Consider the following 14,873-nt stretch of genomic DNA (forward strand, 5'->3'; position numbering starts at 1 on the left):
ATGTTTCCCCACACCTGATCTAATGCAATCATAATTCAATGAATGCTCTTGTTTCATAAACAGCGAACTTTCCTTTACCATAATCCAAAGCGGACTGAGAATGGGTACCAGCTATAAGCACAGGTGAACTTTATACAGGAAGCTGGCCCAAACACCTGCTTCAAACTGTTTACCTATAGGGTCATGATGTATGATTGTAGTAGGTTAGTTTTTAAGCAACCTACCTTAGAAGTATCTACTGAAAGACATACAAACATTTGTTACTTACATCAGTGGTTCTCAAATTGGTGGGTCGTGACCCACCAGTTCGTGTAACACTTCCCCTGTCCCTGTAAGGGGTGGGAGGCAGCGACAAGATCCCCAGGATCACATCACTAAGGGGGGGCGCTTTGCACTTAGTTCAAGAAGGCAGGGCTGCAGCAGGCTGCAGGAGGTGCGGGGAGTGCTGTGCAGGGCTCCCTGCACCTCTTGCAGCCTGCTGCAGCCCTGTCTTCTTGAAGTGCAAAGCACCCCCCTCACTGGCACAATCCTGGGGATCGTGTCGCTGCCCTAGCCCCTTCCCCGCAAGAACTTACTGAGGGAGTAAAGGTCCCTCAAAGTTTGAAAACCTCTGACTTACATACATTTTTTTTTAAAGTTACAGTGATCATCTGGGTGGAAGTGGTGAATGCCTCCTTGAGACAGGTGAAGTATCACTAGTGGTCAAGGCAGCTCTTGTTGCTTAAAAAGTCATTTTTGGATCACACTACCCAAGGCAAAAATTAGCTATGGCTACATTTGCCATTATTGCGAAAATGATGGAGCAAGCAGCTTTCCCTGGATGATACTGATCATTTTGATCCTTTCCAGTCTGCTTTCAGGTCCAGTTGTGGAACTGAAATAGTCTGGATTGACCTGGTTTATGACCTATGGTTGGGAACTGTTACCAGGTAAGCGTTCCACAGATGCATTAACTTGCATTCAGGGGAAAATCTATTTTGTGTTCTATGACCCTGTACAGTGGACAAAGGCACAACCCCATGGTTTAGCATGGAAGGAAGAGGGAGGAAAGGCTGAAAGTGCAATACGCATGTTTTTATTGTGGGGAACGTTTTTATTGCCCCAGTGGAACCACCTCCATTCCCTTCATCCCTGGGGGCTGGGGGATAAGAATAGGCCCTCAGTTTGGCTGTACTTGTCATAAGAGGCGACTAAACAGTCACTGGGTAGATGGGACTCATTAGCCTGGGAAGGCAGCTCATCTGAGAGAAGGAAAACTCTGATCCCAAACCTCCACTGCCTTGTGGCTACATCCAGTTATGGAAAACGCTTCAGGAGTCAACCTCGAGGCAAAATCCAGAACCAGAGTCCCTGAGGACTGAACATGGCTGAACACAGTCACGTTCTGGCAACTCCTGTGACGCTGCTGGAACCAACCATATTGGCCTCTGCCTTTCCACTAGACCATTTCAGCAATGTGGAGAGGGGGGATTTGCTACATGGGTAACAGTCTATCCTCCATATCTACTCTACCCAGGCTTTGCGCACTGGAGAGGACACTGTTCCAGAACCACTATTCAGAGCGCAATACCATAGTCTTCCGAGACTGAAGGATGCCAACCATTGTGGGGATTATTTTATAAATGCAGGGAAGGAGAATCAAAATAAAAGCAACTTATATGTCTCTTAGCCATTCACATATACACTGAAGAGGGAGAAGACCTAGAGGAAATTATTAAAAGAGAAAGGGGCATGTGAGGGTGCAATTATGGGAGGAGAGGAAATGTTCCAGGAAGAAACAGCAACAGCTATTGCTATCTTATGGTGTCAACCTTAGCTATGACCCTAATCATGCTACCAGAGGGCAATCTTTCAACAATGCTCTGTGAAGACTAATAGCTAGTTAAGAAACTGACTCTTGTATGGACAGATAAGCTAGAGTATGTACTCCACAACTATTTTGGAAGGCGTATTTACTGAGATCAATGCTCAGTTACTAAAGTAGATTTCCATATATGCTTTAGATTTCTAAAACCTGCTAACACTAATAAAAAGTTGTACTGAGCTCATGGACAAGCCACATTAAGTTTAAGCAGTAAGTCTGAGATCCAAAGAATATTACTATATATTCGTACTGCACTAATTTCTACCATGAAATCAAACACAATAGGCAAGCAGGCATGAACAGGTAAGGCTTGCCTTTATCCATAGGAGCCTGCCCACTTATAAAGATCCTCTGCAGAGGCCCTCCTCTATGTCACACTGATATCCAAATTGTTGGGATGTGGAAGAGGGTCTTCTCGTGTCTGAATACTGGCTTCGGAAGGCAGGCCTTTTCATACTTTCTCTCAGTTGGCCTTCTGCTGCCAGGCAAAGACCTTGCTGCTTAAACATGCCTTTGTTTCACAGCATCTTTAGTTTCAACAGGTGCTGGTTGCTTTAAAACTAATTTTACTGGATCAGACTGTGCCTGCAATTCCTGTCTCCTGCAACTGTTTTTATTTTATTTTATTGTTTTTTGTTGGAAACTGCCTTGACAATTTTTAATAGTAAGGTGTATGTGTGAGTATAACAAGAAAAAAATAAATATAAGCAAGACTTTGAAGCAAGAAATATTGTAGATGTTCAGTTCACTGAAGTCAACTTACCTCCCCTGGTCGAATTTTGATATAGAAGTTGTTTCTCTTGTATGAAATTTTGAGAACCTTCGGCCAGGCAAACCTGTTTATTCTGAGTCTGTCCCGATATATCAAGAGACCACTTGCACAAACCCCTAACATAATTTCAACTCCTTCAGAATCCTATAAATAAGTATATCAATAAAATAAAGTGAGTTGCCTGTATCATTGTTTAATGTTTTTAGAGATGCCATGTTTCAATTTCAGAGTCAAGCGCAATAGAAAAGTCATAGGCCTTTAGTTTCATAACAGCATTATCAATATTTCAATATTGATATCAATATCAATAACAAAATATGAATTTTTTTGTTCAGTTTGATGAACAGGACACGGATCAAATTAGCTTTCCTTTTTCTGCCAGAGTACTAAGCAACCCTATGTATGCCAGAAAATACTAATCCCTTTGCATCCCTAGGGCACATGCAATGAAATGGCAAGAGAGAGAGAGAGAGAGAGAGAGACCAGAGACTAAGGGCCCAATCCTATGAGCATTAGTGCTAGCGCTGAGCTCCAGGTGTGGTAAATGTGCTGCAAAGCACCTTTACACACAAAGGGAGGAAGGAGTGCAGGTGCCAGGCCAGTGCTAGTTGGCTCTGGGCCAGCACCAGAAGGACGATGCCAGGAGTTAGTGAAACTGCCAGGCAGTGGTGTTAGCTTTCGAGGGTAGGGGGAAGAGGCAAGGCATTCTGTGGTGGGAGGAGGGTGGGGGGAGAAACTGTTCCGGGAGGGGGCTAGGACCGGCAGTGGCTTCTTCCACTGGATCCTATCTTCCCTGTCGGGCTGAAAAGCCAAAAAAGCCAGCACAGACTCAAGGAAGCCCATTATGGGGCCTGCACCCTTACTCGGGGAAGGGAACTACTGTCCCCTTTCCCCGAGGAGACCTCTGGCAGCTTCCTGGTGCCTGCAAGATACAGCAGTTGTCATTTTGGCACCACTGTTCCTCTGGCCACTGGGAAGCTTAGGATTGGGTTGTAACAACGCAATTCTATATATGCTTACTCAGAAGTAAGTCCCACTAAGTTCAATGGGGCTTACTCTCAGGTGTATCCTATACACATTTACCTAAGAGTAAGCCCCACTGAACACAGTGGAACTTTTGAGTAAACCTTATAGGTTTGAATAGTAAGGCTACAATCCTATACCACTCCTCAATGAATTTAATGAGCCTTATTTCGGAGCAGAAATGTCTTGGATTCCTCTGTAGGGATTCCAGAAACAGTAGTTGAAGGTTTGATCTGCCCAGGTCCAGAAGGGGTAGGTGTATAAGCAATTTGTCAGAATCAGAAGTGCTTTTTCTTAACTGGGTGTTGAAAACAAAAAAGGCTGGAGCTGGGAATTGCCATAGTGGGGTAACTGAGTAATTTGCTTTTAGCAGAAATCAGAGTAGGACTTACTTTAGTTAAAAGTACTTTAGCATTTTTATTTTATCATCTGTGCACCATAATATAATGCTGGAAAACTCACTGATGTGAAATAAAAGTCACTAGACTTTTATACTGAAACACTTCATTTGAAAAATGCAACATAATCAGGCTGCATTGTGAACGTGAGCTCTGTCTACAATCTGTACCTTTGCATGGTGAAGATCTACTCCATACATGGATAACTTTTTTGCATTCTCCAAGAAATGCATTTCAGCCTCTGCAGGTGTCATTCCCCTAAAGATGATCAGCATGAGTGAAAATATATAAAATGAACTTGTGCATTTCCCAGGAAACATTTTTAATATAAAAATTTAAACATCATAAAATTTCTTATTTTCTACCTTTAGACTGAAGTACAATATTATTGTATTGTCAAATTGTCACTGATTTTATTTTTCCTCAGTGCAAATTCAGCACACTTTTCATGAATAAGTGTCAAATTCAAAAAGAACTGTCCTATGCACATTCATCTTCCTCTGCTTATCTCACCTGTGGCTTTTGTGAAGCTCTATTACTTTGTCTTCCAGTTCTTTTGTATGATTTGGTGCAAAACGAAAATCGCTGACATAATCGCTTCCATATTCATCAGGATCATAATCTCCAAGTTCTGACTGAACAGTGTAGGAGCCCAACAGCGCAAGTGTAACAAAAGAACATGGCAGCCGTCCAGAGACGATGTCATCTCTCAACTGCAAGCAGAGGTAGTACCTGCAAAAAGAAAGAAAAAAAGACACAAACACCTTCAGAAATAAGCACAGAGAGTATATAATTTTATAACCAGCTGTACATCATCTTAAAATCTGCCACACAATGTCTTTTGAACCAAAAGATTTCTTTATGACTTTGCTTAATCAATTCATCCATGATGAAACAGCATCTGTTAAATTAAATGCAGTAAGAGGAAGCAGGGCAGGTTGCTGTGATTCTGGGGGTGAGGAAGAGAAAGGGAAGAGAGGAGAGGCACAAAATCATTCTTTTCTTATCTGATTCCATGGATTGTTATGACTCACTACCCAATCCTAGCTAAAACCCACATGGCTGATGCAACTGTACCACTGGATTACATGCTGCCCCCTATGGAAGGGGGCAGTCCTGGAAGGGGGAGCAGTCCCTTGCTTGGGGGTAAGCATCCACTGCTCAAATAGGTCTACTCGAAACATGTGCCAGTGATTTTGTTGGCAGAAGTGCGAGTGAAACCAGAAGGTGGATAGGATATTGGTGGTGCTGCTGCAGATACCACCCCCCTTCCCAGCCTTGATCACACCTTTCCTGCCCCAGTCTGCCCCATTTCTCCTCACCCTGATCCGGCTGCCCCTGCACTTGCCAGCACTGGACTTGGTTCCACTGGGACATAGCCGTGGCCTCTTGCTGTGGTGGCCTGGCTGCTCTCTATGGCATGTTGCCTTTTGTGACAGCTGTAAAGCACTTGCGCTGCTGGACTGCAAGTTCTGGTGGCACAGTGACTCCATAGGATTGGGCATGTGGATGTGTGAGACAGAAAATGATCTTGTATGCAAGACCATGTTTTCTATTTTGGGCACAGCAGTTACTATTTCTGAAGAGAGACAAGTCACTGCATTTGAATTGTAGTCATGTTTCCTCTTCTGTCTACTTTTTAGTTAACACTAACTGAAAGGGACAATCAAAGTTTGTACTGTTCGCTTGTTGCACCAGACAAACTACTCTCTGAGTTTACCTTTATCAGTTCATAAGTGTTATTTTGGTGTAGCAAACACTTTAATGCTGCTGCTCTTTTTATGCTCTCCTTGTCTCAGTTTTTTCAGGGGTCTTTTTTGGAGAAAAGCTCAGAGAGAAAGCTCAGAAAGACCAAGCCTAGGGAACATCCTATTTATCCTCCACTGTTATCAGTGCTATTGGGGGGGAAATGCTGTTCAGAGGGAAATGCTGTTGTCATTTTCCCAAACTTACCTTGAAACAGAGGGGAAAAACAACAGTGAGGCAGGCTAGAGACAAATTTCCAGCAGTTTAGCAGCAACAGAGACTAACATGCCTGAAACCTCCCTTGCTGTTGACAAAACTGCAAAACTATAGTTTGTTTCTGGCTCAGCTGAATCAGAAGTGGCACATCACAGTTTCCAGACCTCCCTGTGGCAGATGCCTTAAAATTGAGGCCTCTGCTGCTGCTGCACAGTCATTGCAACACTACTCCCCTAGGCAGCAAGGGTAAGAGTCAAGAGTCAACTGAAATCAAGCCAGTTATGAATGAGGCCTGACTTTCAGTTGAGGGAGGAGGAGAAGTTCCAATATCTACAACACCTTTGTCTACTACCAGTTAGGGTTAACATAATGGTAAATAATGATCACCTGACAATGCAGTTATAAGTGTTGGGTAAATGGCAGTTAATTTCATTCACAATAACTATTTTAAAACACAATTAAGGAAGAGCGTCCATGTTGAAATACCTGGTAATATCTTCAGAAAGCTGGGCAGGGTCAGGAGGGTAGAATTTCACATTAAATGAGAAATGCCACGCACCACCTGGAAGAAAACAAAGGATTGTTGGGATTCTTTGTGCACTGTGTCCAGTTATGGCTATCTATGTGGATTGAATAAGAAATATAAAGTCTGTTTCTTCAGTTTTTTCATTACACAACTCACAACCATTAATAACATTTCTCTGCCAGGGAACTGATTTGGCTCTCAGCAAATAGTAATTGACTTGTGGTGTCCATAAAACTGTAGGCACTGTTTACTTGACTAGCAGACCAATTCTAACTAATCCCTGCCAATGCAGCTGCAGCAGTGGAGTGGGCACTGCATTCTGAGGAGAGTAAAAGAGAGGGAATGGGGAAGAAACGGGGTTAGGATTCTGGTGCACGTTTGAGTTGATCTGTGTCAGAAGATCAGGCCCAAGAAGGGGGATAGAGTACAGAGTCCATGGCACTGCTGATTCTGCACCCTTCCTGGGCCTAATCCACTCACCCCAGCCTATAACCATCCTGCCCTGTGCCACCCCTCCCACCTTGCACCTAACCTGAACTTATCTGGTCAGGAAGGCATCCCCATGAGTGTCAGGGAAAGGCTCTGGCCTTCCTGCAGGTATGCCAAAGTGCTTCGTGGAACCTTTGCAACAGCAGAATGCACGTTCTGCAGACACACCAGCTCAATAGGATTGGACCGTAAGTTTTATAAGTGTGTTACCTCATCTGCAACATTGAAAACTAAAAAGAGAGCTCCAGCTGTGACAGTAATTCCCTTCTTAGTTCATATATGACTCCGTTGAGTCACAGCTTGGAAATGGGAGGCTTATGAATTTAATCATTTTAATATAAGAGTTTCTGAAGATTTTAAATAACTTTTAGTATGAACAATAAAACTGGAATGAATGTAGGAAGGTAATTTGACATTACAAGAAAAATAGTCAGAAGCCTCGGGATCTTCCATTCCCATTATGCATGTGATTCTCTTCCCTAAAATCAGGATTGAGGCTAATCATTTTCGTCCAAACTGGTAAATTCTGTAAATCCTGAGGCTTTCACGGCCGGCATTCATAGCATCAAAACTTACTAGTTTAGATAATAGGCTGCGGTCAAATAAAACAGCCAATACCCAACATTTCACCTGCTGCTGTAGCAGGCATACTCAAAGGCTGAAGATACAAAAAGTGGCTCTTCAAGCTATCCAGTGTAACTGGCAATCCCTTGAATTAAAGGATCTATATATACTGCTGAAAGAAGCTGTTTTCACATAACTCTAAAAAGGCAGCAGAAATTTTGTAGTGCAGGAGATATTTTTGCATCTAGATTTTATTAAATGTTTTCTTTACAAGACGTATGCCACTCCGCTTATAAATTAACATTTGTGAAACTGAAACAATATTTTAATCCCAGATGGAGAATGCTTGCTACAAAATGTAACTGCTTGCATACACTTGGGCATTGGAAATGTTTTATTTGTGAAGTGTTATTGAGAAAGAACATGGACATCTGTTTGCTATAGAAACTGCATTGCATAAGAATTTCATCAAACCCACAAAAACATTCTTACATCTTAAACTTGGTTGCCCTGATACCTGGTTTGTTCAAGGCACTTTCAGATTTTCAAAGAGGGCACAGGTTCTTTTAAAAGGTAGGCACTGGTGACAGAAACGTCTGCAATTATGTATCTATTTTGTGGACTAACTTCGATACCAAAATTTCTTATAGAAAATACTTCTAGAAAGATCAATTTTAAAGTGCAAGGAAAAGATGAAGAATTCTAAAGGCACAGTCTTTTGTTGATTTTTGCATTGGCCTGAAAAGCTTCCTTGTGAGCTTTTGCACACTGCATACCCCTGAAAATGTAACACTGTTTTATTCTCACAAAATGTACTGATTTTAAATCATTTTTATACCAAACAACAAAAAGATAAAGAGATGTAACAAGCCTACAGAGATTTAAAATACAGCTGAAAGCCTACAATGGAGATGATTCTCACATTACAGCTTGGCTATATGGAAGCACTTTTGAAGTTTGGTACAGGAATTTTTGGGGGCTGTAAGTGCCTCAACTGGGAATTGGTGTGTGCACTAATAGTCAAACTGTTCTAATACAGTTGAATAAAACATTGTTGCTGTGATCAACAGCAAAGCTTCCAGGCTGCTGAACTTTCACATTTTTAAAATGCGAAGAGTGCCACTGAAAGCAATGCATGGCTGTCGTTGACCCCCTTCTGGCCCTCATCTCATTGTATTCTTGCTAACAAGCATATTTTCATCAGTGAGAACACAACAGAATGAGGCCCAGAGTGGGTCAAAATTTCTACACATATTTTTTTAAAAAGAGAAAGCTTGGCTACCAGGAAGTATTGGCGGGGCAGCAGGCAGCACTATGCGACCCACCAAAAATTGTGTCACAACCCACAGTTTGAAAAATGCTGCACTATACCAATAACTAGAATACAAAGAATCTTGCACACACAAGGAAGAAATGAAACCAATACAGGAAGAAACTATAGGTTGTAAGTTACAGTTAAAGTACACCAACCCATGCTGTTTCCATGATTCAAAAATGAATGTGTGGCTAAGCCTTTATAACAGGGATGTTAAATGTAATGCCTGTGGGCCAGAAACACCCCCTGGAAGGTCTTCATCTGCCCCCTGTGATAATTGTTCCAGTTCTGCCTTTTCAGCAGTGCTACTTCTGCTGAGGCTCTGGGTGGGAGAGATGGAAGGAGGCTGCAGAAGGCAAGGAACGCTACAGAGGAAGGGGCAGACCAAAGGGGGTGAGAGGGAGATTCTGCCCAAGTGCTGGGAGAGACCAATTATCATGTGGGCTGCCCTTTCAGCAGTGCCAGTTCTCCCCAGGTGTCACTTCGCAGACCACCTCTCAGCTGCCGAGTGATGCTGCGGCAGAAGTGATGTGGCAGAAGCAGCGTTGCCAATGGGAGGCCTGATAGATAATTGGCACTTCCATACCGTGAATATATGATAAGGATTTGCACATCTTCTCTGCTGTTTTGCACATCTTCTCTTCTGCTATTTGTAGCTAATGAGTTTCAATGTGATAACAAAGGGCTTTATTTCTGACCACCTGCTTAATGACATCACTTCCTATTTAATGATGACACTCCAGCAGCAAGGGACCTAGTGCTGGGCAAATGATGCAAATGCCCCAGGCAGAGTCCGCATGACGCTAGGTCAGCATGGGAAGCTTCACTGAACATCCCAACATGGTTGGATGTTGGTTCTGGTTTTCCGGAAGTACAGTTTAAGATTGTGGGAAAGCCTCAGAATGCTTCCCCAACCAGTGTTACAGTCACAAGAGGCTCCAACACACTTTGGAGGTGGGGGGGCAAAGCGTGGGCAAGATCAGCATTACAGACCTTTGCAGGCAAGTCCGCCACTGACTTCCAGACATCTGACTTCCAGCAGGAATCATGAATACTATTTGGCCCACTATACGAAACAAGTTTGAGACCCCGCCTTATAGTAATAGGTATTATCTGTCCATGAACCCTCAAAGGTTTATTTAAACAATGCTTTATAATACAGTGGTGCCTCGCAAGACGAAATTAATTCGTTCCGCAAGTCGTTTCCTATTGCGAAGCGCGGTTTCCCATAGGAATGCATTGAAATTTAATTAATGTGTTCCTATGGGCAAAAAAAGTCAGAACAAAGTCAAATTTGGTTTACAAAGTGTTTATTAAGTGCTCTTTAAAGGCATACATACTGTACAGAGGATTTCAAAAATTTCAAGCACAAAAACCTCAACTTTTTAATTTTAAAAATTCGTCTTGCGAAGCACGGCCATAGAAAAAATTCGTCTTGCGAAGCACGGCATAGAAAAATTCGTCTTGCGAGTCACCAGGAAAAATCGCAAAAACGCTTTCGTCTTGCGAGTTTTTCGGTGTGCGAGGCATTCGTCTTGCGAGGCACCGCTGTACTTGAAATGTAGCAAACAATCATCTAAAATTCATGTAGTGAGAAAATCCTGTAACTCACACTTCACTAATAAATGAATGGTCACAACTTACTTCGGATTTGCTTTTTTATTTCCTTGGCTGGGTCCAACCAATTCTGAAAAGAAGAATTTTAAATATTTCAACAAGATGTTCAAACACTGCATCTTAATTTTCATATTAGGAAATGAAGCAAAGTAAAATACAGTTTATCCACCTGAGGTTGAATATACTTTTAAGTGTAAGGACCAAAAGTGTTTAACATTGGGTGAAGCATGCCCAATATGTGCTTGGTTTCCAAAAGAAACAGAGATCGGCTGTATCGGCTATGTGATGTGATCTGTGAAGTCTCATGTTACCTCCACCATGATCTCACTAGTTAAACAAGCTACTATTCTCTCAGTTAACATCAAATATGAGACTAATAAAAATGGAGCACTTTACAAGATGCCTGCATGTACTACAGTGTGCATTTGAAACACGCTAAGTATTATCCTTAAGGCTGTTAATCAAAAAGCCCATTTATGCATATGTGTATTGCAGCTCTTTGAGGATTTGGTTCAGAAAATGTTTGAAAAAATCTGACACCCTTTAGTATTTATTAAAAGCCATCTTTGACTGGGGGCACAGAGGGGAAACTGCCATTTCTGTTTCTCAAGAGGAGGGATCAGTTTCATTGAGGACATGGCATATGTGCTTTTTTGGAACATGTCCATGAGGATTTACATATCACTGCATAGTATCAACCAAAGTGAAGGTGACCTTTGCCTTTGTCCTCTCTCATTTCCCCGTTTCACAACATACTGGTCACAAATCTGCAATGCTCAGAGTAGAACTTCCCCACAGAAGCCTAAGTTCCTTCCCAAAATCACCCTCCCCAAAGCATATACCACGTCTGGGCAATCTGTTCCTAATTTTGTGCTTCAACTGCAGAGGATAACTGCTCATTTTTTCCAAACTCTAAATATGTTTTTGGGCTGTTTTGCAATGGATAAAACATACCCAGAGGACTCTAAACTTTTGTGTGGCAGCACCTACTTAAAAGTACTGTCAACATAACATGAGTCTTGAAGGAAACTAGTAGCGATAATAAATCAGCTTGTGTGTCACAACATTCATATGAAGCAATATAATGTAAAAAATCAAGGTGAGATATTTTTTAAACATCCATGTGGGCACTGAAATAAATCAGACACACCTGGAATATACGTATAAGACAATAGACAACTTCTGCCTCTTCAGTAACATGAGAAGATGTAAATAAAGCAATATCCTCCAAGTAGTCGTAACTCCTGAATTGAATTTTCTAAAAAATCACACACCTTCACAGTCATAGTCTTATGTAACTAGGTTGATAAGCTTCAATTATTCACAGCTTTCCTCCATTTCATTCTTATTTAATGAATTTCCTAAATTATTGGTTAACTTTACCTTTTGGTTTTCCATGTCTTGGTATGTTAGCCCAAAATAGTCTTTCTCCAAGAGATTCAGGTGTTCGCAAACTTTGTCAAACAGCACCTGGCCCTTTGAGCGTTTCTATGGAAATGCAGGAGAGGAAACATTTTAGAGTTTAAAAACACATAACCCATCAAAAATAAAGACAATTCCCAAGAATCAGTCAGACAATAATTTATGAAAATAATAATGTCTCTTTCACAACCTGTTTTTAGGGAGATATGCAACATACACATGTAGCTGAAAGATGTCAGCATGAACATATAGCTAATGTTGCTGAGATCAGAAAAATTCTGACAGAAATTTCTGTTTCAGTTATACCGATACTCAGTTTATTATTGAGTAAGACATTCATAAAAACAGCCCAATCCAAACACTGACTTGAGCCAGTGCAGGCACCCTGGGCCTGCTCCCGAATGCTGCAAGTGTGCCTTAACACAAGTTTGTGCCAACTCGGGAGTAGGCCATGCCAGCATAATGATTAGCACCAGTCTGCCTACACCGATCCCTGCGCAGACTGGTACAGGGGAATGCTGTGACGGGCCGTGCACTCCGTGTGATGGGGTGAGAGGATGGCAGGGAGATATTCCAGGTGGGGACTGAGCATTTCTAGGCAGGGGAGGGTGGATCAGGGAGGAGGAGGGATAGGTGGCAGCAACGCACACTACATCCTCCTTCCCCAAGGCAGCCTGGCAATACCCTGTGCTGCTCGGATTTGCACCAGCTAAAATAGCTCTTTCTTATCTGAGTAGCCCCATAGGACAGTTTGGGCCTCAACACAGAGTAAGAGGAAAATATCCTTACTCCAAAGGACCTCCAACCTACTCCTAACCTGTAGAGCAGGGGTGTCCAAACATTTTGGCAGGAGGGCCACATCATCTCTCTGACACTGTGTTGGGGGATGGGGGAAATTTACATTTCAAATTTGAATAAATTTACATAAATGAATACAGTAGAACCTCCAAAGTTGACCACCTCTCTATAATGACCACTTCCTTAAGTTGACCTAATGTTCACAGTATGGACAATGCATATACACTATGGGAGACCAACCTCTCTATATTGACCACCTCCGCAAGTTGTATCTTGACCACTTCAACTATTGCACAGAGTATTAATTTACCCTCCGTAAGTTGCCCACTGAATGCGATACTGTGGGCCTGTGTTTTGTCTGGTTTGTCCCATCTTGGAAAAGCAAGAAGCCACGTGACAATCCCTTCCCTACGCCTGCTAGCGCGTGTGCAAAACGGTTTTTATAGGTGGGCACACTGCACATAGCCGACAGAGCTGCACCGGCTGCCAATTGTATCTGGACATGTACCAAGTTGTGAGGGACATGAGGTTGCTTGTGCATAGTGAAGCCACTGTCCTTTCACTTTGGTTTCCAACACCAGTGCATTACTTTACACTTATATTGAAACACAACTGCTATTTTGCTTCCTATTCTCCCGGTTTGGAGAGATCCTTCTGGAGCACTTCACAATGCCTTCTGGTCTTCACCACTCAGAAAAGTTCAGTGTCATCCACAAACTTGTCCACCTCCCTGCTTATCCCTGTTTCTAGGTCATTTAAGATGTTGAAAAGCACCAGTCCCAGAACAGATCCTTGAGGCACTCCACTTTCCACCTCTCTCCACTTTTTTTGTCAATTGCCCATTGACACCCACTCTCTGTTTCCTGGTCCTTAACCAGTTCCCAATTCATGAGAGAACCTGTCCTCTTATTCCCTGACTGTGGAGTTTTCTCAACAGCTTTTAGTGAGGGACTGTACCAAACACCTTCTGGCATTTAGAGAATCTGAGGAGACCCAGTGGAGGCCAGGCAGCCTAAGCAAAAAGGTTGTTGTTTTTTTTAGCTGTTGGGCTATGTAACATGCTGCATGCTATGGGCTGGCAAGGGATAGCATTGGTCTGCCTGTCTGCTATGAAACCAAGTATTTTTTTTAACATACAATTTTTTTTAAGCTTATGAATTTTCAGGGGTTTTTAAAAACACTGATTGTGGGCTGTTTATTCTCTGTCTCTTGATATAGATGATATAAATAGTAAGCATCACAAGAGGATAACTTCTCATTGATATTTGCAATAAAACTTTTTAAAAATCCAATCTAAATAATAACTTGGGCTTTAATTTGCTGTCCTGGGAGCTAAACATGATAATATTTACATGCCTTTTTTCCATATGTTAACCACCTCCCTTCCTCCAGTCCCTTGGGTGGTCAACTTAAAGAGGTTCTGCTGTATATTAGAGATGGAACTTATAGGAATGAATGAATTTTACTGAGCTTATTTATAATACACATGAGATCCAGAAAAGGGGTGTTGTTAAAGTAATTTCTGACACATATAACACACTTCTTCCTAGGGAAAAAGTACAGAACAAACTTAAGAGGAGTCAGCATGGGCTCCTTTCTCCCCCCCCCCCCGTAGGAGCAGGTTTTTACTCTGTCTCTCCCCTCCCCCCATCCTGGCAACAAGCAGCAGCAAAGGATCACAATCAGTCAGAGAACTGGTGGGCACCTGCCCCCTCAGGACAGGAGTTTGTTTCTCCTCATTCACACAGAGAAGGGAGCTGCCTGTCTCCCTCTCTCAGTCCCACCCCCTCCCCTAGCCCGTACCTAGCACCAAACAAACTTAGAAGCAGGCAGAGAGCTGTGTGTATTTCCCCATTCACAAACAGACCTCTCATCTTCCTCCCTCTCTGCCAGCAACCCCAACAAGCAAAAGCAGTAGGTTTCCTCCCCATTCAAACATCCCATGAGTTCTCCCCTCCAGCATCCACCTCCAACACCAAGCACTCACAGCCCAATTGGATCCACACTTTCCTTGGAATAAACCCCACTGACTCTGATGGGATTTACTGCTGAGTAGACATGCTCTCCAGCGGCATTCAAACATCCTGTGATTTCTCCTTTGCAGCGCCCTCCCCCCACCCCAA

At 42.5% G+C, this 14,873-nt stretch overlaps 1 protein-coding gene across 8 annotated transcripts in view; it reads right to left on the reverse strand.

Moving 5' to 3' along the window:
- EPB41L3 (erythrocyte membrane protein band 4.1 like 3) overlaps positions 1–14,873 on the reverse strand; it is a 168,059-nt gene that overhangs the window by 39,280 nt on the left and 113,906 nt on the right. For all 8 annotated transcript variants that reach the window (XM_066623666.1, XM_066623672.1, XM_066623669.1 and 5 more), the window contains exons 4-9: positions 11,914–12,018; positions 10,558–10,600; positions 6,506–6,581; positions 4,571–4,789; positions 4,228–4,315; positions 2,628–2,780 (exon numbers count right to left, since the gene is read on the reverse strand). In XM_066623666.1, coding sequence (XP_066479763.1) covers positions 2,628–2,780; positions 4,228–4,315; positions 4,571–4,789; positions 6,506–6,581; positions 10,558–10,600; positions 11,914–12,018 — 684 coding nt within the window. The remainder of the gene's footprint in view (positions 1–2,627; positions 2,781–4,227; positions 4,316–4,570; positions 4,790–6,505; positions 6,582–10,557; positions 10,601–11,913; positions 12,019–14,873) is intronic.

The sequence above is a fragment of the Tiliqua scincoides genome, chromosome 4 (assembly GCF_035046505.1).
Source record: "Tiliqua scincoides isolate rTilSci1 chromosome 4, rTilSci1.hap2, whole genome shotgun sequence".
NCBI classification, from domain to species: Eukaryota; Metazoa; Chordata; class Lepidosauria; order Squamata; family Scincidae; genus Tiliqua; species Tiliqua scincoides.